We start from the raw sequence: 27,514 nt of genomic DNA, 5'->3' as shown, positions 1-27,514 counted from the left end.
CATTCTACCACTAGATGGCGCCTTTGGACCATGAATGATCAACACTTCAGCTTGTTGATTATTTGAATCGACAGAGAGGGCATCATTGGATTCTGTGTTCCGTTTTTTTTTTTTTTACTAGTTGAGCAAATTCAACGTTATGAATTGAGTGCACCACTTTAATTTGACAGACAAGTTGAATGGATTACAATTTGACATTTCTGTCTAAATTTTTTTTTTTTACCTCCATGGGCTAAAAGCTGTTTTGTAATATTGTCTCGAGAGAGAATGAGAATACCATCCAAATATAAAATAATTAATTGAAAATAAACAAATGTTGTAGATGTAGATTGTGTAGCGTTGCTTACGTTACTACGTTACTACGTTACTACGTGTTGGAATGTTGGAATGACGCCGTAGCCGCGAGGGGCTGAGAGGAGACCCTAGCAACCACAAGCGTCAAGCAACGGGAACATGGCCGGAGAAAAGACAGAAGTTCACCGAACTAAGCGTGTTTTCATCAACAACATTGACACGTATTCGTCCAAACACATCGCCAAGGTAAACTAGTTCATGATTTAACCTTAAGTTACACTTAAATTGGCGCTACTATGTCGTGACTTTAGAATTATAAGGTTCTATCTCCATTTTTGTCAAAATTGAGTTTTTTTACATAATCTGATCCATTAGGTGTTTATTAATGCCTGTGTGGTGTTATTTTTAAAATGTTGACATTTTTGAGTTAGTAATTCATAAAATACAAAGGTTCCATCTCACAGAACATAATGGAATGTAAAAACGTTGACGCTCAATATCTCTGAACTACCCTAAACGGAGATAGAACCTTATCATTCTAAACGGAGATAGAACCTTATCATTCTAAACGGAGATAGAACCTTATCATTCTAATGTCACGATGTGTTTTATTCACACTGTTCCCCAAACAGTTTCTGTCCACCTGCATCCCTGGAGCTTCCCTGGAGGAGGCCGAGGCAGAGGAGGAGACCTCCTCACTTCAGGATGGGACTTTTACAATGGTTGGAACCGCTGCCAACGAGGGAAGAAAAGCCAGTTTTGCACTGGAACAGTATTCAGTGAGTATGCACTTCTTCAGCTCATAATAACATAATTGGGTGGGTTTAGAAAATCAAGTTTCAAGTTAGACCCACTCGCTCACTCACTTTGACTTTTGTCATTTGCAGTCATCAAATCGAGATCTGCTGTTCAGACGCCTGTTGGAGTGTGATGTAGTGGTGTATAATCTATCAGAAAAGGCAACGCCGGAGCACATTGAGGAGGCAACTTGGGCAATTTCAGGTATGGATCACTTTGTTTGAAATCCCCACACACTTTTGGGACAATTACTAGTAGTAATACTACTCTAAATAGTGGGGGGTCTTAGGGCATTATAAGGGATGTTTGGTTCAGATTCTTCCAAAAGCACCAAATTTGGCCCAGATGTTGTCACTCCATACGTACCATACTTGTTTTTACCCATTTTTGATGGGCGCCCCATGGGGCTGCCATATTGGCAAAATCCAATATGGCTGCTATCAAAAAACTTAAAAGGGCTAGAATCATAATTAATTAATTATGAATCATAATTATTATTTTGGGAAATAATGTTTTGCCTTATAATGTTAGATCTCCCTAGAGACAGGGGAAGGGACAAACCGGGAGAAACAGTAACAGCATGTATCTTTGGTAAATGAATCCACCACTAAAACAAGGAGAAGAACTGGTGAGTCATGGTGCACATTAAAAACACAGGCAAGTTGGAAGTAATGTTAGCAATGTGCTTGAATGTTCTGATAGAGAACATAGTCAAATTGATGTCTGGTTATAGTTCTATGGTATGAATACGGTCAAAGAATGTTAGCTGATGTTGTTCACAAGCTAGCTAGCTAGCTCAGAGATGATCAGCTAGCTAGCTCAGAGATTACTGGCTAATGTTATCTCTCTGAGCAAACTTAAGCCTGCTTGCCAGCTAACAAGCTAACTGATGCACTTCTAAAGTAGCGTTAGTTACTGTTTTCTAAATGACAGATAGTACCCAACACATCAATGCTGTATGGGATAATTACCCAGAGGACAATAACCTCAAAGCTTTTACACAGCAACGACGTGGGAATGGCCCACGGACAAAAGTCGGCAATGGCAGTACTCCAATCCATAAGCATGAATGGAACAGCAGCTTCCTGAAAAACAAGGAGAACAAAAAGGAGCTCTTCTCATTCATCGGCACACAGATCTCCAAGAATGACATGGGTGGAAAGCTCCTTCTGACTATGCAACCATAGAGGCAGACACCAGGATCCTCCTGCATCTGGCACATGTGGCAGAGCAGGGTCATACAACAGCCTATGTTCGCACAGTAGACAGCAATGTCGTCGTTTTGTCAGTCCGGATTTTTGAGAACCTCGGCCTATCGGAGCTCTGGGTAGGATGTACATTGTCTTGGATGTGGCCAGAAGACAGCTTGGGCAGTCTGGACAAGCATACCGGACCTCACCGACACACTAGTGGCTCTCATGCTTACCCCTGACCTCTTCAGTCTCGAGTCTGGGCACATGCAGACCATCGAACGCTTCGTCATACTGATGTACAGGAAGGGGTGTGGTGCAGCTGGTGTCAATGAGGCCAGACATCGCCTCTTCACCACTGGAAGCAGGTCGCTGGAAGGTTACCCAAGGTAAAGCCTCCCACCTACCCAAGGTAAAGCCTCCCACCTACCCAAGGTAAAGCCTCCCACCTACCCAAGGTAAAGCCTCCCACCTACCCAAGCCGCACTGTTCCAGCACGTCCAGCGAGCGCTGTTGCGCTCAAGGCATGCACGGGAAGGTGCAAATGCAACAGTACCGGTGTCAGATGCACAGTCCTCTGCAAATGTGAAGGCGGGTGCCTTAATAACAGCGACGATAGCCAGTAACTCCAGCCTCCACCTGCCCTCCGCCTCTGCCCTGCACCTCTCCTGACCCTGCCTGACCTGCTCCACCCTCAGCATGGTAAAGCTGCTCTCTGTAGCCTCTATAACTCTCACATTGTTATTTCTTTCTTTCATACACCTAGTTTCAGACAACCCCTGGATCTGTTGACTCTGCTGACCTACATTTCTTTCTGCCCTCAGCTTCTTGGATTCCCTCACACTGTGCCTGCTTGCCTGCATTATTTATGATTCTAGCCATAATCGTTTTTTGGAGTGGCAGCCATATTGGATTTTGCCAATATGGCCGCTCCGTCAGGCGCCCATCTTGGCGCATGTCAACATTTTATAAAGTTAGTATGGTATGGGGAATATCTGGGCCAAATATGGTGCTTTTGGAAGAATCTGAACCATAATACTTTGCAGAATGGTTCTGCACCTACAACTATTGGGTAATAGGCTACATACATGTGCAAATAATGAAAGGAGTTTATCTCTTTATGACACCAAATACTGTAGCTCTTCACTCTGAGATTGAGAGCTTTGTGTCTCCGAAGATGTTCATCTTGTTGTCCTCTGTGATGACCTGGGCGCTGACCAAGCCGGCTGATCCCGTAAGTCTCTCCTGAAGTCAACACTGCAATTCCTGTGTCCATTCACTTGTTAATTTCTGTACGTTGATGAATTAGGCCGACCTGACACCGTCTGCTTTCTGTCCTCAGGAGGACATTGAGATTCCTCTGACAAAGGATGACTACAGCAGGAAAAGACCACATCCTAACTTCAAGGAGCACAGCAACGCAGAGAAACTGGTGCTTAAACTGGGTAAAACTGTAAGTGTGGACTGGGGCTGAGAAAATGACAACAACAACAACGATATATTATATATATATTTTGTGGCATCCCTCTCACTAGGACCTGGGGAATTTGCACACACGAGCTAGACAGACGAGGAGACAGTAGGTTTATTTAGCCATCTCTGCATTTTCATTCCTAACTTAAAAGGACGGTGGGCCCCGGCCACTCAAAAGGACGGCTCCGCCGTAATGTTCGACACAAAAAGGTCAAACTGAAGATCCCTCCACCGGAGTCAGGGCGGGCTGGCTGGCCTGGGGTTATTAGGCGGCGGTCTGCTTCGCTCTCCGTAGTCCGGGGGTACTCCGGGGGTACTCGCCGGCTGCCCCGCTGATACTCGCTATCCGCAATCCGGGGGGTACTCCGTACTTCTTGCTGGAAGGACTATAGTTCAACTGGTCTCGGAGTCCGGGGGGTACTCCGTACCTCTCGCTGGAAGGACTATAGTTCAACTGGTCTCCGGCGGGTACTCCGTACCTCAGTCTCTCCAGCTCGCCTCTCCCGGGCTCTCTGCTCTGCTCTCGTCGGTCTGATCGAAAAAGGACAGCCGTTACTATATCTCTCACTTTAAAAGGCTGGCGCCGTAGGCGACTCTCGGCGCTCTGGTCCGTCGGGTCTCGCTCTGGGTTCCCGGTCTGTTGGTCCTGGCACCGGGTCTGAGGTCTGGGGTCTGGGGTAGGGGTAGGGGTAGTCCGTCCCTCCCTCTCGGGGCTCTGGTCTGTCGGGTCGGATCCTGGCTCCTGCGCTGTGGCAGGGCGTATCCCGTCCCTCCCTCTCGGGGCTCTGGTCAGCGGGTTCGTCTCGTCAGACCTTGGTGTTGGCGCCGTGGCTCTGGGGGGTACGTTCTGTCCCTCCCTCTCTGCTCACTGGTCAGTTACATACGCGACACCCGTTACTCTAACAGGTAAAAGAACACGCCGGAAGTACAGCTCTCCCCCGTCCTGGTCGTGTCTATCATGGACGTAGCTCTCGCTCTCGCTCTCTCTCTCTCTCTCTCTCTCTCTCTCTCTCTCTCTCTCTCTCTCTCTCTCTCTCTCCCTCCCTCCCTCCCTTCCATGGGTTGTGTTCCTCCTTTATGTGGGGTGGCCAGTCCGGGCACAGCTGCCTCGCATGCGCTTAATGAGCCTCGTTGGTGCCTTGTTGATTGGCGGATGCGAGACAGATAGCTCTCTCTCCAGCAGCTCTGTCTGGGGGTTGTGGACGCTCTCCCTGGTCCTGACGCCCCGGCTCATGAGTGACAGTGAGAGGGATGCCACAATATATATTATTTATTTATTTTCATTATTTTTTTTTTTTTTTTTTTTTATGAATAATGATGTGAAAATAATGTTAATCACTGTTTTCACCTTTCAGAAAAAGTCCAAGCTGTCCAGTTATGTTGTGGTCGCAGGTCTTCAGTACGGAATGGGAGAAAACCTCTTCCACTACTTTTTCAAAGTAATTCTGAACTAATAACTGTTCTATCTAATCACTGAATCAAGGCAGCTATATTATGGTCGTTTGTTCACACTCTTTATCTTGCTTTTCTCCTCAAGGCATCTTGGCTGGGAGAGTTCCCTAGGCTTCCTGTTAACATGACAGGCACAAACGTTATTCCTACCATTCATGTCAGCGACCTTGCAGGGTTTGTAGTGTCCATTTTCCATGATCTTGATATTTGTTTACTGATTATTGAAGGGTATTTTGGTGAAAAATGCTTAAGCTACACTATATCTGCCTCTCAAGGGTGGTTCAGAACATCATTGACAATAAGCCCAAGACACATTATTTCATTGCTGTGGATGATTCCAAGAACACCTTTGGAGATATGGTGAAGGTAATAGGCCATTCATCGTATTAATTATTGGACTTTTCTTTCAACGTACAGATTAGTTTTTTCTCTGACACTCCTCTTTCCCTAGGCAGTAAGCGTTGTGCTGGGTCCGGGCAAAACTATGAATGTCCCTTCAGAGGAGCCGTACCTCACTAGGGCATTGCCAGTAGGTATCCCCAGACACTCTCACTCCTCCTTCAAATCAAGCCTAACAACTCTTCAGACAGGGGTTCCTGGGGGGTATTCCATCAACGTCGCTAAAAGACAATTCTGTCTTATTTTAATAAATCCCGCAAGATTATTATTATTATTTTTAATCTAAAGTCTCGCGGTACTTAATATAAGCCTGGATTTTCCTTTAGTTACGTTGATGGAATACCCCCCTGTAGTACTCTTTGTTTGTTTGTTTGTGTTTGTGTTTTTAGTGCACTCAAGTACTGTTTAGTGCACTTTGAGATTGTACAAATGAAAAGTGGTTACAAATCAAATGTACAGTGTACCCGTGGAAGCATTTGGTTGGCAATTGCCTTTCCACTTACTGTATAAGTAAATCCTGACAAACTTGAGGTCAAGATCAAACGTGGGGCAACATAGAATTCTTGTCATACTTTTCCAGCAGGGGGATCTGGACTACCTCGGCGTCAACCTACGGATAGAGGCTGTCTACCTGAAGGAGAACCTCAACCTCACCTGGGTGTCTGAGTCTGGGATGGTGGACAACATCAACCGTGTGGTAGAAGAATACAAACTCGTTAGACGGTTACTTGTGAGTGTCCAGCTAGAGCTGTAACCAAGAGAATCTATGCACGGAATAGTACTGTAAATAAAACAGTGTGTATTGAAAATATAGTGTAGTTATGTTGGGGCGGCTGTGGCTCAGGAGGTAGAGCTACCATCTACTGATCGCAAGGTTGGCAGATTGGCGGTTCGAGCCCCGACTGGCCACATGTCGAAGTGTCCTTGGGCAAGACACTGAACCCCAAATTGCTCCCACTGAGCGGGGCCGGCGCCTTGCATGGTAGCTTGGCCGCCATTGGTGTGTGAATGTCTGTGTGAATGGGTGAATGAGAGGCCGTTGTAAAGCGCTTTGGATAAAGGTGCTATATAAGTGCAGTCCATGTTATGTAATGTATCCATATACATATCTGATATCTCTGACATCATTGATGTGCTCTTTTGCTTCCCTAGCCAATAAGAATCTGTCTGATGGGTCCTCCGGCTGTGGGGAAAAGCACCGTGGCAGCACACCTCTGTAAACATTACAAGCTGCACCACATCAAGCTCAAAGACTCTATTGATGAGAGAATAGCACAGCTGGTCAGTGGAAGCTAAAGGCGTTTGCCCTTTCTCAATTGTTACAAACTTGATTCCTTGTGTCCTCACTTCCGTCCTCCACTCGCTTCCTAGTCAAAACACATTCGAAGGGAAGATCTAAGTTCCTCCCCTTAGATATTTTCATCCAATTCTTTTTGAGAAGGAAGAGAGTGAAGGACACGAAGAGAGGACACTGTCCAATGTCTTCTCCCTTCACTTACTCAGTTAGAAATGGAAGTCACCCATTCTTGTGGTAGTTGAGCATAAATTACCCATTCATATTATATTTTCTGGTATTACTATAGATTTGCAGTAATTATTGTTTCAAACAAGCACGTTGCTGGAAATTATTGAATTATTTTTGGAGGGAACTGATTTCAGTTGTTCATAAATTCCAGGAAGAGGTGGTTAACGGGGACCAGGGCAGTGACAGGGAAGACTCAGCGGTCAACGCTCAGGAACAACTTGAAGCTTTCAAGGAGAGCATGGAGCGAAATGGAGGTACTTACATTTTGAAAGGTTTTGTATAGGAAAACCGCTGCACAAATGTTCCTATCAAGATATTGTTGTTATTGATATTAGGGGAAACATGCACAATTATGCAATAGGTTGTTCCAAAGGTATCTAATTGGATTTAGATATGGATTTTGGGGGGGGATAAAACATTATCATTTGTTTGATCACAAACTATTTTAGAAGGTTTAGTTTTGTATTTTCATACATGAATGAAGTAGTCACAGGGGTCAGTGGTTCATCAGCATCATCATCATCATCGTCATTCCTATAGGTCGACTGGAAGACAGGTATGTTTATCGGATCATGCGTGAGAAGCTGAATTCAAAACCGTGCAGAAACCAGGGCTTTGTTTTCGATGGCTACCCCAAGTCCTACGACCAGGCCAAGGAGCTTTTCTTTGGTAAACATCCCTTTGAAATGTGAGTCATTTCCAATCTTACACTGTTGCCATCCTGCTTTGCCTATTAAATAATGGATGTTTTTCAGATGGAGACATGAAGGTGGATAATCCCAGGTCCAAAATGCTGATGTACAACAAGAAGATCATTCCAGGCCAGTAAATATTATGTTCACCCTTTTAATTACTAACTCTCTTGAGCATCATTTGATAAGTGCAGGCTAAGTGCAGAAACAGGTCAATGTAACTTTAATGCACACACTTGCATAGTATAGTAGTGTAACTACAGTAGATCATTGATATTCGTATTATGTTTTGCAGAGTTCATTTTCTCCCTCGAGGCATCAGATGCATTTCTGAAGGAGCGAGTACAGAACCTGCCAGAGAATGTGGCGGAGAAAATGCGCTACACTCAAGATGAGTTCCTCCATCGCCTGGCGGAGTACAGACAGGCCAACGTGGAGGACGAGACAGTCCTGAACTACTTTGATGAGCTGGAGATTCACCCAGAGCACCTTGGTAATGTTAGAATAGATGCTATTCTCTTCCAATAAGGGTGAATTATGCTATAGATGAGCAATTAACATTTAACAACAACCTTGATTTATTGAAATTGTAGATTATATATATATTTGTGGGTGCGTGTGTGTGTGTGTGTGCGTGCATGTGTGTGTAATATACGTACATAGAGCATCTTGATTGTAGTAAATAGTAACTGAGATTGAGAACGGGTCTCCGGTCATCATTGCATCATGATTTACTTTTGACAATTTATTTTTATTTTTTATCTCTGTCATCTAGAAGTCAGTTGTGCAGACGACCCTGAATACACCACTGTGATTGAGAACATCGTGCAGGTGGTAGGGCCGCCCAGGAACTACGGCCCCACACCAGAGGAGAGGGTTGAGCAGGAGAGGGCAGCGGAAGAGAGACAGCTGAGGCCGGTGCAGGAAAAGGCGGAGAGGAAGCGCAGAGAGGCAGCAATGGCTGCTAAAATGGCTGCTCAGCTGGAGGAGTGGGTAAGATGGGATAGGTTCACTCATGCAGCTCACTAGGGCCACGTTCCATAGTTCCAGTTCCTTCCCCTTGATTCTACCCTGCTTGTGTTCCCAAAACTTAAAAGGAATAAGTGGGAGTTAGTCTGTCTGTGAACACTGAGTACAGAAGGGAAGCACACAAAAAAACTGCTGTTATTTAAATGTTTACTTGATTCACCCAATCATTGCAATGATTTACCTCCACCACCCACCCTCCCCTAGTCTGTGTCTGTGTGTGTGTGTGTGTGTGTGTGTGTGTGTGTGTGTGTATGGTGTGTGTGTGTGTGTGTGTGTGTGTGTGTGTATGTGTGTGTGTGTGTGTGTGTGTGTTTAGAACAAGCCATGAGTTTTGCTGTGTGTGTGTCTACAGAATAGGCAGGTGACAGAGGTGAAAAAGCAGGAACATGAGCTGCTGGAGGCGCGCTCCTTCCCCCTAAGGAACTACCTGATGAGGTTCGTCATGCCCAGTCTGGTCGAGGGCATGACTGAATGCAACAGAGTCAAACCAGAGGACCCAGTTGATTTTCTGGTAATGTTTACTTTTATGTGGTAATGCTCATTTTAGATGTTGGTTTTCAAGATCAAATAAAAAGGAATTGTGGTTGGATAAACAGATAAAGTACAGTATTATATTTGCATGTTTTAATCGATAACAAGTTTTGAGTCCTACATATTTCTCAATACTACTGTTTGTTTGTGTTCATTTTATTCTTTTTTTGTCCAGGCGGAATTTCTTCTCCGGAACAATTCACAAGATTAGAGATGTGGCATCTGAACATCTGCTCAGTCTGACAGACATGGTCTGTTGTCATGACAGTATTGAGATGAGATGATGAAGCTTTTACAATAGTCCTAATAAACAATATTTATATTTTCTCAATTATCCATATCAAATGTATGAATCAGTTTGCACTCTTGAGTTACTTGCAATAAAGAGAGTAATCGAAGAGATTACATCAAAGATGGACTGTCCTCATGGTTCAAGCCCTCGCACACACATCCTGGCACACACACACACACACACACACACACACACACACACACACACACACACACACACACATCACAAGTGGGATTCAAATCCTGGTATTCAGTGGGGGAATCCAAATGTCTTACAGTCACCCTCGAGGTATGACCTCATCTAGGGATTTACACGGCAAGTCAAATGAAGAACTACAAATCCCTGATGACAGGGAGATGACGTATGACTGCTCTGATGAATCAACCCTTATTTCATAATTTCTTTCTATATAACGATGTCGATCATTGATCAGCAACGACACTATATAATTGTTTGCCTGACTGGCCATTGGATTTGGGCTCCTAATAGCTAAAAAACAATACTGTTTTCTTTTTATGGTATTAAAGTAGCAAAGACCACAAATTTGCATTGACCGCCAGTCAAACTTCTCCCACTTCTACCACCCAAAAAGGGGCAGGGACATGACAGGAGGGCAGAATAACCGGATGCGTTCCTCTGATGAATGCACATCATCATTCAACCTGGGCCCTATTCCACGAATCCCGAACGACAGTTCCCGTCAAGTGTCTTTTTGGAAATATTAGTTCCCACCTTTTACGAGATACTGTAGATAGATAATTTGATATTTTGATAGATAGTTTGATAGTGTGCTAGATATATCAGGTAAATAGATAGAGCATGATAGATAGATAAATAGATAATATGGTGTAAAAAGATAGGTATGTGTATCAGCTTGATTCAGCAATACTAACATGGTCTGTTTGGCATAGGCCCAGGGTTACGGCAGCCAGCTTGCAATCAGACGGTTGCTGATTCGATCCTTGCCCCAGGTGATAAGGGTTGATTTTAATTTAATGTTTATTTTCTTGACATTTAACAGAAGCCTTCATGCAAATCGATTTACAATAAATACATCTGTCTAAGTAAGTGAATCATCTATCCATCAGTAATCATACAACATAATAATCTATGCCAAATCCAGGGTCCTGAACATCATTTACTAGTCAGAAAGGCTTCAAACTTGTAGTTATGTATGTCAGTTCTCTAATACATTAGCCTACACCATCATTTTAAACAAACATTGTTAGATTAGATTCAATTTATTGCAGAGTACAAGCAATGCAGTAAAAACTGTAGGCCTATGTCAGAAGCGGGATTCGAACCCACGTCTTAAAAATAAGACTGTGCTTATGCCATCCTAGTGTTCTGGATAAGCATAGCCTGCTGCAGATATCACCACAGCACTGAATGTCCATTTATTACTAAATGAACATAAAACAATTACGTAAGTGATATGAGCAAGTTCACGTTCATTAGGTCATTTCATAATATGACATTTTCTCGGTCTCTTCTTGAGATGTTTGAAGTCTCATGAGAGAAGTGGATGGTGGATATAATTTGCATCTGAGAAATCTGGTCACCTTAATATATTCTATATCATATTTTAGCAATTTTCATACAGGTTGAATGATTGCATGCATTGTCCTGCTTTCCAGATGACGGGTTTTCTATCTTTGAATGTACAAACACAGACATCGCACTTTGCATGCCGTTGACCCATGTCCCGTCAAAGCCGTACAAAGGAACTTTCCCGCACTGAAGCTGGAAATGACGCACTTCCTTCTCCACAAACACTGCCTGCGACAGATGCTGTTTGAGACCCGAGAAACACAGCAAATCTAAACATATCTAAACATATCTAATCATATGCCCTTCATCAAACAGCTGAACGTCGCTCCGGCCGAGAAAGAAGTAGTGATGTTCGCGTCTCAATCCCATGTGTTGATGTAGAACCTAATCAGTGGCATAACAGCATCGCTGCCCCCCCCTCGCAGCCTGTCCCATCAGCTCTAAGAAGTTCCGCCTTCAGGAAAGACCCTCAGGTAATTTGACATGTCATCTGATCAGTTTGAGTTTTGCTCAAATCTGGTAACTTGTGCATTAGCTAGTGTTTTACAGGTCTAATCTCGCCCGTGTAGATTAGAACTGTATAGTCTATTATTGGTTGGATACAAATCATGTACAATTCAGAATGATCTGATACAAGTTGTTACAGCACAACATAAGCTTAGAATTGGTATCAAACCAAAAAAATCCAGCTATGCACCTGTTCAGTTTTGAGTAAAATGCATGTTTGGTGCACGGATGAAATGTAATCTTGTGCTAGAATAGTTGAAGGGTTTGACATTGACAGATCATCGAAATTGATCAACAATGATTGTTGTTACAAAGAAGAGGATTTGATATGGAATCGAACTTGACATTTTATGACAATTGGAATCACATGAATAGCTAGGACCTGAGTCCTGGGGTCAATATGAAACCAGAACCTGGAGATGATCTGAGTGTGTGAATGCTGTGGCATATGGGGCTCCAACCCAGGTTGTCTACTCTGCATGTTACTAGACTGTGTTAGCCTGCTGAGATAAACCTTAGACATCAGCTTGATCATAAGCTTAGAGACATTCGACTCATGTGAGTATCATGGGTTTTTGAAGAGGAGAGCTTGCAAGTAAAAATGACAATGTTTTTTTCCTACACTGTATCCCAGTGTATCCCAGACAGTAGGATAATATAACAGAAACTTGAAGGTATCAAGCAAGGCTAGGCTACTCATCATGAGTGTGGTTCACCAAACCAACTCTGTTCACCCCTTTTGACCTCCTTCCGTTTGCAGAGAGACCCTCAGCCACGGCACCAATATGACCGTCCAGCCCAGAACCTGGGTTGCTCTCCATTGAGGTTCATTTAAGCAATATCACACGAGAGGGAGTGCTGTTATACTGAATATCAGCAGGGCTGTGATTGGGTCGTAGGTACAAGGCCGCAGGCCGAGTAGGAAGACAATCACAGCCGTGCTGATATTCAGTATAACAGCACGACCTCGAGTGTGATATTGCTTTTATACAACAGTTCTACAGCGCCATTTATTAGTTAACAGTAATAAGCGACAACAGATTATGATTTTTTGTTTATTTAATCATAAAAAATAGTTCCGCAACTGAACTTCAAATGGACTGTTGCCTAGTAATCTGAACGCAAACATGTAGTCTAATTAACGGTCATTTAGTAGAACATCTGTGTGGCGGAGTGATACATATAGTTAAAGGTCCCAGTGCTGTTATACTGTATATCAGCACTCATGGAATGCCTCTTGTCCAATCAAATTACTTGGTCGGAACTAACTGTTGTATAAACAGGGTTATCCTGATTATAATAGAAGTCTTCTTTCAAAAAACAAGAAAATGCAAACCTTTGTTTTGGTGAAACACAGAAAGAAACAAAGCAGAACACTCTTGCTCCAATGCAATTCATTTATTCAACCAATGCTTCGTAAGCCAGCTGCTTTATTCAGAGTTTCAACATTGTCTCCTCATCATGTACATCCTTTATCTTTCAGATAGAAGTTCATGCCCCAACCCAATGTTGTCTTTTCTCCTGTAATATCCTCTGAAGTCAACAGATGTCAGTGTAGCCATGTTGTCAGTGAAGCCTCCAATTGTCCCCACTGCTGTACAGTGTGTCTCTATAGTAACAATGTTATCAAAACAAAGTAGGCAAAGTATTACAGGCTTTGATGTTAGTCGTGGATGATGAGTGACTTTACCCAGAGAGTCGAGGGCCATATTCAGTGCATCAACAGGTGAAGCATCTAAACTAATCTCTGAAATGTCATCACTTGATTGCTCATTTTTTTTATTTTGGTTAACTTAATATTTAGGCTAGTTTATTGTTGTTGTTAAGTGGCTTTACTTTTACAGTGTTTTTTTTTTTTCTTTAACAACAAAGGAAAAAAAAATCATGCTGATGGTACTTCATTAGAAAGTAATTGGACAAGAGTCATTAGTTGCAGTCATTTGTGTTGACTTGGAAATCACACGACTAGGCAACCAGACTCTCTACCTCCCACCCTCCCCTCGCTCTGCACACACAATACACCTTACACAAATTAGTTGTTTTGTGTAAACTGAGGATCCAACAAAGATGAAACACTAAGTGATATGTCATTAGCGGACGGGAGGGGAAAGTGAACAAACCTTTTCGCCTCTCAAAGTGTTGAAGTGGTCTCCATGGTGACCACCCCCAGCCAATTTCGCTCCGTGCGTAGGGTGGCAGTAGAGATCAAACACACTTTTCTGTAAAGCCCTAGATAGGGGCCGGGGGAGAAACAGTTTGGCAGCAAGCAGAGGGTTAAATGGGGCTATTTTCATCCCTTTTACAGCCTTTTCTTTTTACGTCTGATTGTGGCCGTGGTTTATTAGCAGGCTGAGTGAGTAGCAGTTAAAACACACCAGGGCTCTGCTCCTCTCTAAGCAGCTGTAGCCTGTTAAAGACACATCACAGTCCCATAGTAAACCCTCTTGTTCAGCTTCTACTTTGGCCTTGATCCATGGGGCACATCTTTTTTTTTTTTTTTCTTCTTCTCCAAATAACATCAACTTTGTGACTAGGATGTCTGGCTGTGCTGCGGGGCCGATGCCTGGAGTAGCTCTGTGACTGGTGGGATTCTGGCTGTAGGAGATGTTTTGGTCTCTCTCTCTCTCTGAGTTGTAAAAGGATTAGAGCTGGCGGTTTTTTTTTTTGGGGGGGGGGGGGGGGGGGGGGTTGAGGGTGAGCACTGAGGCGGTGCCCAGCGTTGTGGGACAGCTCTAATTAGATTACTGTAACCCCCATATGAGGGGCTTCACCCCTGGTGGTCTGGGTGCTGAGGCAGGGCACTGGGGAGCGGATTGGGCTGAGCTTTCTACTGGGGAGAGGTGGGAGAGCAGCGGCTCTGAAAGGCCAGCCGAGGGGAGGGCCCTCAAATCCTCTCTAAACCTTTTGTCATTTATACAGGGATTTATTCGTCATTAAAGAACAATCATAGGATCAGAGCAGCAACAAGTAGCATAATTATATATAAGAAGAGTTTAATAAGAAAGAAACCCCTCGCCCATTGTAGCCAAGCCCATTTTCAGAGCATCAAAGCGTCCGTACCTTTTAACAACACGGCGTAGCCTACCAGCTTTTGTGTGTATGGGACTTGTATGAACATACATTCATATTCAGAGGCGTTATGGATAGTTAGATGATTTACAGTGAATTGGACCAGTCAGACCCTTGGGCTGCCAGTCAGACCCTCGCTAAACTAATTATCGTCAATTAGTCAAAAGGGTGAAGGAAGATTTGCCCTCCTTGCTAGTGTATTCCCCCTAGCACTGCTCCTGTCAGGCAGCTCATTCCAGTACTGACAGCCCGTTGCTACCCTCCTCACCATGGTTTCCTCAAACCCCGGCGACCATGTTGGTTTTTGCCCTCCCCTTTGGAGTTAAGCCTCCATGTTCAAGCTAGTTAAGTCTCTCTTTAGCAGAAGACAACTTTCCCCCCTCTCCGTCACAATAGAGGTTGGTGTAGGGCTGACCTTTCCAGCATGCGTCAGTTGGACTTACCCTTCATGTCCCACCTTAGCTTTGTTTCGTGCTCTGCTGTTGCCTTTATCACAAGGTTATTTCAAAGTACAGGGTTCCCGCGCTGGTCTTAAAAGGCCTTAAAGTCTAAAATCCAGCAATTCAATTCATAAGGCTTAAAAAGGTCTCAGCTATTTGGTCTAAAAATGAGGTGCTAGGTCTTAGAAATGAGATCCTGCAAGGAAATCAGTCCGACCACATCTATTTACGCGGAAATGAATCAAGCTGGAACCAAGAAAATGCCAATTCGCTTCCTTTTTTGTTTGTATGGCAGTGAAATGCCTAATTTCATCACCTCGAGGATGACAAAAAGCTATCATATGGTGTCGCGAATAGGTCTAAAGTTATATTCAAAGAGTCTAAAAAGGTCTTAAATGTGACTTGTTGAAACTTGTAGGAACCCTGAAAGTAGGCTCAATGGTATTGTCTTCAGTGTTGGTCATTTTTGGGGGATTCCTACTGTAGGCAGCTTAAGTGGCAAGCAAAGCCAACCTCATACTGTCACAATATTGATCATGTAAGCTGATTACCATATTTTATAAGTAACGATTTATCCTGGTCCTCCTCTAAAGCAATATCAAACAGATCAGCTATCGGGCGCTGTGTCATGAATGTGTTGGAGTGAGTTATGTTTGTAATTAATCTAGATCTCTGTTCACTAGGCTATGCGTGGGACACTCCAAGGAAGCACACTGACTGTAATTCATTGTCTCAAGTACGTCACCCAAATGACTTGTTGGTATGCCCTGCCTATCCTTCACACAGGCTAACGTAGCACAAAATCTTCAAACAACATCCAGAATACGTTCTCGCTGCTGTCCTTGCTGCTATTTTCTCAGATGGGGATGGCTGTTTCAAACCGTACTCTCTGATGTCTCTTTGAAGGCTTGATCATGTCAGGGGGATTTGAACCCTGACTACCCTTCACCATCTGTGCCAGCTAGAACTTAATAACCAATCCAGTGATTTATTGCCTGTACTCAGCAGTGGCTTTCTGGGGGTACCAGAGACAAAGGCATGACCTCCCCACCCCCTGCAGTTTTTAATAGTACTGCAGGAACCTGCATGAGAGCCTTCAGCCTTTCAGGAGGAGTAGATGTTTAAAAAAAACGTGAAACGTCTTGGATAAAAGTAACTCCCGTCAGATATATTCGCAGCGACCTCTGCCTTCTTTCTGAGTAGACTATTTTCTTCTTCTAGAATATTCCATTGCGGGCTTGTAGGGGAGTCACCTCTTCCCCTGTCCTCAGTAGCCTAAATGTCTTTATTACCTTGTTGTGTGTTGCTGCACTGACATCTGAAATGCTTTCACCGAGGCCCCCAATCTCACCTCCCGAGGCCGATAAGGTGCCCTGGTGAAAAGGAGGCCTTATCTCCTCCCTACGCTCTGGTGTTGGCCGTGTTTTATGGGTTGTAGCTCTTTTGTCTCCTTGCCTCTCTCCCCCCTTCCTGATCACTCTCACTCATTCCTCATGGAAGTTGTTTGAAGGCTAAGAGAAGCTTTGGAACCCACCCACCCCCCCCCTCCATTCCTCTCTCTTCTCCTCCTCCGTTCTCTCTTTATTGAATCCCGCCTCCGTATCATTTATCTGTGCGCCCCCCCCCCTCCCTTTCTCCTCAGTTTGAGGGGGCCTTAAAGGGTGCATCCTCCTTTCTCTCCCAGCTGGGTTTGTTGACACACAGTCAATCTAGGGTTCTCTTTCACCCCTGCCACCCCTCTTTTTAACTTGCACCCCTACCCCTCCTCTCCTCTTTCCCTGAACAGTAAAGCTGCCACAGCTGTGTGGACTGTATTAGCATAGCTACTGAAGAAGGGGGGGGGGGGGGGTGCTAAATATATTACAGCCATTACCTTTTGTTAAGGAGGTGACAGTTTTAAAACATTTCAGCTTTTCACTGGGCGAAGGGATACGAACAAAAGGACTGCCACTATGATTTTATTGTAACTGCTTTTTAAATATCGTTCAGAAAGCTCGTGGGAGAAGGAGGAGAGAGTTCAGAGTTTGAAGAGCTGTGTGAAACCTGTGAAATAAGTAGTTAGCCTAGTTATAGAAAAACAAGAGATGATCACCAAGTGCTACTTTCTTTCTTTAACCAGATTTAAAATGTGACATTTCACAGAAAATACAATAATTGTTTTACATAGCGGGACAACCCCGTAGTCTAATTATCAATCTTTACATTGTCAACTAGTGACTATTAAATAGAAATATACTATTGAAATATAGCTTCTGACTGATATTTTGATATTGCATTTACCGGTATTAGGACTGTAACTAACTATTCCGTTGACAGGTGGAGGTATGAGTAAGTCCAGGTCCAGCAGGGAGAAGAGGCCCTCCCAGCCTGCTCTCACCCGGGTCACCCGCAGCTCGACCACCCAGGCCAGGCACACAGACCCAGGCCAGCCCCAGGCTTCTGGGCCTGGTCCCCAGGGAGCCCCGCGGGGGAAGCAGACAGACTCAGCCCTCGCCCAGGACCTCAGCCTCATGACTGTGAGTGGACAGGACGCTTCCCAAGCCAGGTAATCTCATTATTTATTATTCAATTATTTATTTATTGACCAGGGACAGTACACATTAATAAACCAGTTGGTAAACGAGTCTGTGTTAGCCAAATGGCTACTTTTCAACTGTTGTCCCTGTGGCCAGATGGCATAGCCTAAGCCGTTCTCTAAAAAAAAAAAAAAAAAAAAAAATGTATACAAGCAAATGTATCAGAGCAGTATAGCAATAGGCTCTCGTTAACTAACTAGGCCTACTAGACATTATATACAATATTATTTTCAGAAAACAAATACTAAAAGCATATAAGACATTCATCACAACAGATCATCACAACAATGAGCTACATCTAAGTCTAAGAGATACAGGGCATATATATAACAAATGCAGAGCAAAAGGAACAATTATTAAACAGTGCTCACACAACTGCAATAAGCCAGTCTTTAAGATCATGAACAATATTTTTTGGGGGGTCAGTGATTATGGTTATTCCAGGTCTGGTTGTTTAATAAGGACACATGTTAGAAACGTCTCGTGGTTTCTCTTCCACAGTTAAGCTAAAGCTAACACTTTAAACATATTTAGAAATATTTTAAAAGATTCTGATTCTGGAGGCCCAAGTATGACTGTCAAGGTAGATTCCTTTGGGTTCTGTTACAGGAAAGGGAGAACCTCCAGAACCGCTGGTGGCTCCACACGGGGGGGGCAGTCGTCTGGGTCCCAGCCCACACAGAGCCCTCCCGCTGGGCTGCCAGTGAAGCCGTCTCCCCGGGGCAGTCTGGCCTCCGTGGCCCGGCTGGTGAAGCTGGGCCGCTGCAGGAACGTGGTGGTGGTGGCGGGGGCGGGGATCAGCACCGCCAGCGGGATCCCAGACTTCAGGTGGGTTTACCCCAGTCTAAAATCCAGCGATCAAATTTATAAGGCCTAAAAAGGTCTAAAATGTCAGTTATTCGGGCTACAACATTTTTATCAGTTTCTCTCTCTCACAAAAAAATTGTGCGTATAACAGTGTTTTTTTCTTCTATTTTCTAACATATTTGCTATGTCCTGCCTCCGCCAGATCCCCGGGGACAGGGCTGTACGCCAACCTGAAGGAGTACAACATCCCGTACCCGGAGGCCATTTTCAACATTGACTACTTCTCCAACGACCCGCGTCCGTTCTTCTCCCTAGCGAAGGAGCTGTACCCCGGGAGCCACCGGCCCAACTACATCCACTACTTCATCCACATGCTGCACCAGAAGGGCCTGCTCCTCCGCATGTACACGCAGAACATCGACGGCCTGGAGAAGAGTGAGTGGGCCTGTACTTCCTGAGTCTCTTAGGCTGTGTTCTCACTAGAACATTTGCTTCACTTGGAATCAGAGTTAAGGATAAAATTTGCTTTGCTCTGCGTCGTTTGGAGCTGTGAGAACGCGCATTCGAAGTCGCTCCCGGAGCAAACAACCAACGGATGCTCCGCTTGAAAAGGGTGGTTTCGCTCCAGTTAGAAACGACGCATCCATCACTTTGCTTCGCTTCGCTTTTGGTGAGAAAGCTGCTCGAGGCTGTCCATAGGAAAACAACAGCGCACGTGTGTTGATCTGGATAAGAGCGGGACGAAACGGGCAATTTTAAATTTTTCGGACCAATCAACTACCACGTCTGTTGCTTCGATTGCGTATGTTACTTCGTTTACATAAAGGGCTGTGAGAACGCAAATCAGAGAAATAATTTATGCAACAATGTTGCAATCTCATCCACTTGCTCCAGCTCATGATTCGGACTTTCATGTGAGAACATGACCTTAGATGGTAGGGGGTCAAACAGACGTGATGTTTGCCGCCCTCCGTCGACACCGGGTTTCCTGGAGGGACTCGATGGAAGGGTGTTTGGTGCCAACGATGCGCTGGGCGGTTTTCACCACCCGTTGCAGGGCCTTCTGGTCGGACACAGTCAGTGCAGTTGTCGTACCACACTGAGATGCAGTTGGTGAGGATGCTCTCAATGGTGCAGCGGTAGAAGTTGGTCAGGATCCTGGGAGACAGCTGGGCTTTCTACAGTCTCCTCAGGAAGTATAGGCGCTGCTGTGCCTTTTTGACCAAAGAAGAGGAGTTGAGGGTCCAAGAGAGGTCCTCAGAGATGTGGACCCCCAGAAACGTAAAGCTGGGAACACGCTCCACCTCCATCCCGTCGATGTAGATGGGGGAGTGTTCACAGAAATAGATATTGAGTCATTTGAAAGTTGATCTGGAACATCACCTTATGCCCATCTAATGTACAGTATAACTGTCAGGAAATGAGTTCTAACAATCCATTTTGGTGTCATTGTCAGGAGTAATATGTCCTTCTCCCCCCCCCCCCCCCCCCTCACAGTGTGTGGCATCCCGGATGAGAAGCTTGTGGAGGCTCATGGGAGTTTTGCCACTGCTTCCTGTCACCTGTGTTACACTCCGTTCCCGGCTCAGGAGGCCATGGTAACCTACCCCGTCAGATCTGCTCAACATAGGACGTAATGTCTTCATTCTCATTATGATGACTAGCTTTTCATTTTCTTTCTCCTGTTTTCTTTTAGGTTGCTATTATGAGCGACACCGTCCCCATCTGTACGATCTGTCAAGGGACGGTCAAGCCTGACGTTGTGTTCTTCGGAGAGGACCTACCTGAGAAGTACTTCCAGAATACCAAAGACTTCCCTAAAGCGGACTTACTCATCATCATGGGCACGTCGTTACAGGTGAACCCATGTTCCATGATGAACAACGTTTGATAGCTAGATGACACACTAATGGACAGCATGAGTAACATTCAATCTAACCCTTCTATTCAATTAAATTCTATGCAGACAGTTCATCATGTCTTATATTATCATGCCGGTCGAGAGAGGACGCTGGCGTTGCTTGTTCGCCGCTTCTCCGCCCGAAATCTAGGTGTCATTGCAGTACACAGAGTAGATTGTCCTACAAAGACACCTAGATTTAGATTTAGTAATCCAAAAATGTATTAGACCCCTATACTTTCTTTTATCTATTTTTTGTTTCTTTTTATTTTACTACTCGATCTTTTCAGTTTGAAAAGCGTCTTTGAGTGTCTATAAAAACGCTATATAAGTCTAATGTATTATTATTATTATTATTATTATTATTATTATTATTATTACAACTATATGATCTCTTCCAGATCGAGCCCTTTGCCAGCCTGGTGAACACGGTGAGGTCCAGCGTGCCGCGGCTGCTCTTGAACCGGGACGCCGTGGGCCCGTTTGAGAGAGTCCCCCTGCGGCGGGGAGACTACATGGAGCTGGGGGACCTGGCCGACACGGTCAGGAGGTTCGCTGAAGCCCTCGGCTGGCACGCTGACATCCAACACCTGATGAGGAGCCAGGAGAACGGGGTATGTGCAGTCCTAATGTTAAACGTAGAGTATAGTACACCGTCAAAGGGCCATTGTCATGTATACTGTAGTAGCCTCGTTTTAAAACGTGTTGTGTTGCTATTTCTAGTTCGCTTTACTGAGTTTTTTGTTGTTGTTGTTATAAAGAGTTGTTTGTTTTCCCCCTAGTGACCCTTGTATCACAAACATGATATTGTGAGGTTAGAATTATAAGGTTCTATCTCCGTTTAGGGCAGTTCAGAGATATTGAGCGTCAAAGTTTTTACATTCCATTATGTTTTGTGAGATGGAACCTTTGTATTTTATGAATTACTAACTCCAAAATGTCAACATTTTACAAATAACACCACACAGGCATTAATAAACACCTAATGGATCAGATTATGTAAAAAACTCAATTTTGACAAAAATTGAGATAGAACTTATTATTCTAACGTCACGATATTTTGGAAACATGGCTGACTGGGTGTGTCTATCTCTGTAGACAGTTACTACACTGGTGAGCAGTGTTCCCTCAGGGAGTGGTGGGCAGCCCACCCAGACCAAAGCCACGGGCCTGGGGAGGAGGGGGGCCTCGGAGCCAGGGGGACGACTGCCCCCCAAGGCCAGGCCAGGCGCCCTGGGGCCCGCCAGCATCAGCAGCAGCAACAACAGTGAGGAGTAAATGGGTGTTGTGGGTAGAGCAGGGAGGGGGGGGTAAATGGGTGTTGTGGGTAGAGCAGGAACCCGGGCGCTGGCCAGCTCTGAGAGGACAGTGGTTGATTAGCATGGGAAGCGTGACCTGCCGAGTGTGCAGTGCCCCGCTGTGTGTGTTTTCACAGGCACTGTGGCCGCCGAGCGGGGAGGGGGGGCTCCTTCCAGAACCTGAATAAATGTCTCTCTGCTCTGCAACAAGGGGCCCAAATGTATGTGTGCGTGTCTGGGAAAGTTACTTAATGCAGTTTGCTTAGAGAGGCGTACTTGCACAGACTCTGTATACAATTTTCTCTGGAGCTCGTTCACACACGTCTATGCATCCGCTTCTGTTGTTGATTCATCTGGTTGGAAGATTCAGTTCAGTTTCTTGTTCAACGTTAAACGTTTTACATTCTCTACTTGTTTTTTTTTCTACAGCGTATACAGTAATAGTTGTTCTAAAATCAAGATGTTAACGCGTTCAACTGTTAGGTTTGTGCGTTGAACTGTGTACTTAAGTGCATTTCCAGTTGTATTTTAAATACCCATACAGCACTGTATTGTTATATTGTACAAAAACATATTTAATAATAAAGATAATCAGAAAGTCTTCATCTTGTCATCTTAATGTGATATTGGTTGACAAATGCACTAAACCATCTCATCACAGTTTCTTACTGTGATTGGTACAAATCGTTAGTTTAGAATGTAAGGTTCTATCTCCGTTCAGGGTAGTTCAGAGATATTGAGCGTCAACGTTTTTACATTCCATTATGTTCTGTGAGATGGAACCTTTGTATTTTATTAATTACTAACTAAAACATTTCAACATTTTAAAAATAACACCACACAGGCATTAATAAACACCTAATGGATCAGATTATGTAGAAAACAAAATGTTGACCAAATGGAGATAGAACCAATTCTAACGTCACAAAATTAAGATGTGACTGACATGACTTCACACAGGTCAAAATGTCCTGTCCATTTATGCAACTTCAGCTCAAATAGTTGATGATTAAAAGGACTGTTCTGTAGTAGCAATTTTAATAATTTGCTAAATAGAAGCCTTACAACACACATATCAAAAACAATCATTTCCTTTTTGTTTACAGTGTGGTTACAATTTAAGTCAGAAAACAATGTACAAAAAGAATACATAAAGATAATAATTCCCCTTAATTTAAAAAATTTCGGTCAAAACGAGGAAAACAAGTGACCAACATGCAGTCGGTGTTTGTGTACTCCATATCATTGTTTGTGCAAAAGTCAACAGATTTTCAGTTTTCAATTCATTCTGTTATTTCTGGTAGCTAGGGTGTGTGTGGGCAGTAGTGGTCATCTGTTCTCCAGTACAAAAGTCGACACAATTTTACATTAAAACCAAAAACATCTACTGGGTTTGTCTGTTCTGTGAATGGAGTGGCTTGGGATCATCCTGGCAAACAAATAATCTAAATAAATAAATGCTTTATCTCCTCAAAGGAATAATGTGTATTTTACAAGTCATGACTGTCAGTTCTAGAACACCACAGGACCTTCTAGGGATCCCCAGTGGTGTCTTTGATCAGAGTTAGTCAACAATGTCAAACTTAGTTTTTCTCGACTGCTTACAACATTTATATGAAGCTTAAGTTCACATGCCCACAGCAATACTCTACATAAGCACAACCGTAAAATGTTCAGCAAAACAGTCAGTGTGCAGTGAACTAGTGTGCAGTGAACTATTTCCTCACAGCATATAGCTATTTATTCCATTGTAGTGAATCTCTACTATATACATAGTAACTCTCATTGCTCAACAATTGACCTAACACTAAATCTTTAATCACAAATGAAGTAACATGTTACTGTAGAACACATCAGGGTAATGATGTGGCCTGGCAGAGAGGAGAGAATAGATTATTGTAAATGTTTTTGTTGGCAGCTTTTGTGTTCTACAGTAATGCCATGTTTGTTGTTGTAACTACTGCCTGCTTGAATTATATAAATGTTATATTTTTATAGTGAGCAGTCATATTCTCTGTAACAGGCACAGTACTGAAGACATTCTTACGTCTTACTTACAATGGGCAGTCGGGAAAACAAAATGCTGATCTTCGTGGAAGATTCTGGTTCTGATGTCAGACCCACAGAGGTCTGTGCCCCCGATATTGGGTTTGGTTAAGTCATTTCCGGCTATATTGGGGCAGAATAGAATAGATGTAGTCATTTAGTCCAAAGCGATTTACAATTACAAATTACAGGGACATTCCCCCTGGAGTAACTGAGGGCTAAGGGCCTTACTCACAGGCACACTAGTGGTGGTGTTCCCAGGTCTTACTCAAGGACACACTAGTGGTGGTGTTTCAGGCAGGGCTAAATCTAAATCTGAAGCGATGACCATACCCAAGTACCGTACTGTTACAGAAGTAATTTTCAAAATTGGAAATTTCACTGGGTCCCAATTTTTTTTAAATATCTTTGGGATACTTTTGAACCCAGGATTTGGATAATTTCTGACCAGTCTTGAATAAGATACAGCTCCTTCTCAAGGGCTGGGGCAAACTACAGATTTCATTATGGGGGAGAGTCCAAGCTATAAAAATTGTTATAGCTCCAAAACTGAACTACCTTCTAAGCATATTACTTCTGAATGTACTAGTGACCATATTCCAGACTATAGATCAAATGTTTACCCAATTTATTTGGGCTGGGAAAAGGGCTAAGATGAAGCTAGCAAGACTATTACCTCCATACCTGGCAAGATCAGCTTCAATATGGAATAACCCAAAATGTTAAATAGGAGGGAAGGTGTTCTTCTGGAGAGAGTGGCACTCTAAGGGGGTCCAGTACATTGGATGTCTCTATCATAGAGACAATACCTTAAGAACATTCGAAGAACTGAGAAATATTCATAACTTACAGAGTAAAGACTTGTGGAGATTTCTTCAGCTTAGGGGTTGCCTGTCTAAAGCAAGGCCAACAGACACCAGCTTACCTCCCCAGTCTCTTATAGACTCTAAACTGATATTGTTTAGCGGTGTTCCACATCTGACTAGTCAAATCTATAAATACCTCACTAATGGATTTAAACAGCATTACATTAGGCCTAAAAGCTGCGTGGGAAAGGGATTTATGGGTAACATATGAAGATGATGAGTGGAATAAACTAGTAAAGGAGATGCTAAACCCAATGAGAGATGCCAGATCTAAAATCCTCAACAGACTCTACTGGACACCTGTGAGAAAGAATAGGGCAGGACTGAGTCATTCAAACATCTGCTGGCGATACCAAATAGATGAAGGAGATAATATGGTCCATATGTTCCTCAACTGTCCTAGCCTAGCCACCTACTGGCAGAGGCTCATGGGAAAGATTAGTGACAGCTTGGGTACTGGTGTGTGGTCCTTACCCCGGCTCTATGCCTCTTGAACAGGCTAAACGGAAATGAGAGAATAGAAGGGAGGAAGGTCAGTGGCTGAAGGAAGCTCTCGCTACAGCTAAGAGGGTCTGCTGAGGCACTGGATGGGGGGGACCAACCCTAATTACACTGAATGGTTCACAGCCCAACCCTACCTACACTGAACAGTTCACAGCCCAACCCTACCTACACTGAATGGTTCACAGCCCAACCCTACCTACACTGAATGGTTCACAGCCCAGCCCAACCCTACCTACACTGAATGGTTCACAGCCCTGTCAGAAACTGTTTGATATACAACATAAATGGGGAAAATGGACACATACACAGAAATCTGGGGCCCATTTTTAACACAGATCAAGTAAACGTAAAACTAAGAAAGATACATTTGATGCATTCATAATTTAAAACCAAACCTACAGTGCACCACGTTAGACTGGCGGGGAGGGATGGAGAGGAGATGGGGAGGGGGTGGAGATGGGGCGTGGAGGGGATGGAGATGGGGTAATGGACGGGAGAAAATAGTTTCCTTTCAGATCAAGTATTCACTTCGTCCTCTTTTTTTTATTATTATTATCGTACATGCATGTGTGTGTATATACTATATGACCACCATTATTGCCTCTTTTTTTTATCTCCTTTCTTTTTTTCTTTTCTTTTTTAACGTGACTGCAGCTCTGACAACTTTATACCTGCTGTTGTGTTTTCAGTTACATTTCACTGTTTCACTGTTTCCATTTATACCCTTCTTGCTGACTGTTTTTGTGAATACCCTTCTGTGAAATATCTGTAAAATGTATTGAACTGCCTTTTTGGATGTTCGATGTTTGATTTTAAAAATCATAAATGGAAAGAAATTCTTACTGTTTTTCACCTTTATTTTCAAATAAAACTTGTCCAACCTGGGGGGTATTCCATCACCGTCGCTAAAGGACAATCCTGACTTATTTTGATAAACCTCACATTTTTCTTTAGCAACATTGATGTAATACCCCCCTGCAATGCATATGGATGGTTCTAGTTTCTACTGAGTCTGTCATGATGAAATGAGCGGTGGATTGAATATTCATTAGATACAAAGGATACTGTTTGCACTGATTTGCTTTTGTGACATGCATTCTCAGATGAGCGTTATAGTGGATTTCTAAAGAAACTCAGTGTTTTGGCAACCATGTTAACTGTTGAATACTGTTTCAAGAAATGTGCTCAAGCAATCAAGAAGAAACTAACAACCTGGACAGAAGGCCTACGCATCTACTCAGATTTGCAGCAATATACAATATTCAGAGAAATTTCACTTAGTATCTATACCAGTAGATTACATATATATATATAAAATCAATTGTCTTCAAAATAGAAAAATCATAGACTTTGAGCAATCATTTATCACCATGCGAAATTGCCTAATGAAAGTTACATTTACAAAACAGTCATTTTAATACACATTTCTCAATGTCATGAGTCCACAATGGGTAAGGCAGAAATCATCCAAATTATACGTATCACCCACCATATGAATATGATGCAAGGCTCTTTAACTTTCAAACCTCCTTGGTCTTCAACGTGCTCGCATGAGAATGCAAATGATGCACTTGGAATTCAAATAAAAAGAAACATTTGTCCACTGCCAGTTTTTGAGCCAAATCTGCAATTTCTTTGCATGTTCCAATTGTTGCCTAAAATGTTGCCTAACTAACTGTGTATCATTATTTTAGTCCATTGTTTAACTAACTGTGTGTCATTATTTTAGTCCATTGTTTGCAGGAACTCTGAATCCATTGAGTAGCTTTACGTGACACTGCTCATAGTTATTATAGTGCTCCATGTTACTGAATTTGTTTTCAACTTTGTTTCTCTGAGAACATTGACATGTGCACTTATATGAATATAAATAGTAGGACACTCTCAACATAATAAACTAATACAAAACAAACTAAATGATTTGTCAGGAATGATTTCTTTTCCAAACTAAATTAAACTTTGGTCAAATCCCTGCAGCCATGCTTCCAGTGATTCATTACGTCTATACAGTCCAATGTGTTGAGCTACCTTCCTTCCCTTCAGACTAGAGAGGCAGGAGAATATGGAACACCAAATGAAAAAAATATGTAGAATTGGTAACATTGTCTGCCTCCTATGTAACGGTGTCATCAGAACATCGACTTAAACCTGTCCTCTACTCTCTCAGGCCAGGCTCAGCTTTAGAGAAAGGCCTATGGGGGGGGGGGGGGGGGGGGGGCAGGTCCCCAACAGTCTCTGACAGAGGAAGCCAGGGCATGAGGAGCTCGTTGGGGGG

At 43.5% G+C, this 27,514-nt stretch overlaps 2 protein-coding genes across 2 annotated transcripts; both read left to right on the top strand.

Moving 5' to 3' along the window:
- Positions 1 to 453: 453 nt before the first annotated feature.
- Positions 454 to 9,594, top strand: LOC308169868 (adenylate kinase 7-like; the record flags this gene model as incomplete). Its single annotated transcript, XM_080544601.1, has 19 exons — positions 454 to 540; positions 927 to 1,073; positions 1,182 to 1,296; positions 3,422 to 3,516; positions 3,625 to 3,735; positions 5,111 to 5,194; positions 5,293 to 5,381; positions 5,483 to 5,573; positions 5,659 to 5,736; positions 5,996 to 6,004; positions 6,190 to 6,336; positions 6,759 to 6,887; positions 7,283 to 7,385; positions 7,672 to 7,800; positions 7,887 to 7,952; positions 8,119 to 8,316; positions 8,599 to 8,816; positions 9,205 to 9,363; positions 9,559 to 9,594. The coding sequence occupies 19 exons, from the start codon at positions 454 to 456 to the stop codon at positions 9,592 to 9,594; spliced, it is 2,091 nt and encodes a 696-aa protein (XP_080400727.1).
- A 2,069-nt stretch (positions 9,595 to 11,663) lies between these two features.
- LOC308169867 (NAD-dependent protein deacetylase sirtuin-3) lies at positions 11,664 to 21,803 on the top strand (the record flags this gene model as incomplete). Its single annotated transcript, XM_080544600.1, has 8 exons — positions 11,664 to 11,699; positions 17,559 to 17,787; positions 18,428 to 18,646; positions 18,828 to 19,060; positions 20,123 to 20,223; positions 20,322 to 20,483; positions 20,927 to 21,139; positions 21,624 to 21,803. The coding sequence occupies exons 2-8, from the start codon at positions 17,567 to 17,569 to the stop codon at positions 21,801 to 21,803; spliced, it is 1,329 nt and encodes a 442-aa protein (XP_080400726.1). The 5' UTR covers positions 11,664 to 11,699; positions 17,559 to 17,566.
- Positions 21,804 to 27,514: the final 5,711 nt, after the last annotated feature.

Source organism: Nansenia antarctica (genome assembly GCF_963989245.1).
Source record: "Nansenia antarctica genome assembly, chromosome: 14".
NCBI classification, from domain to species: domain Eukaryota; kingdom Metazoa; phylum Chordata; class Actinopteri; order Argentiniformes; family Microstomatidae; genus Nansenia; species Nansenia antarctica.
The sequence above is the reverse complement of the archived record's forward strand: the minus strand, read 5'-3'. Positions and strand labels throughout refer to the sequence as shown.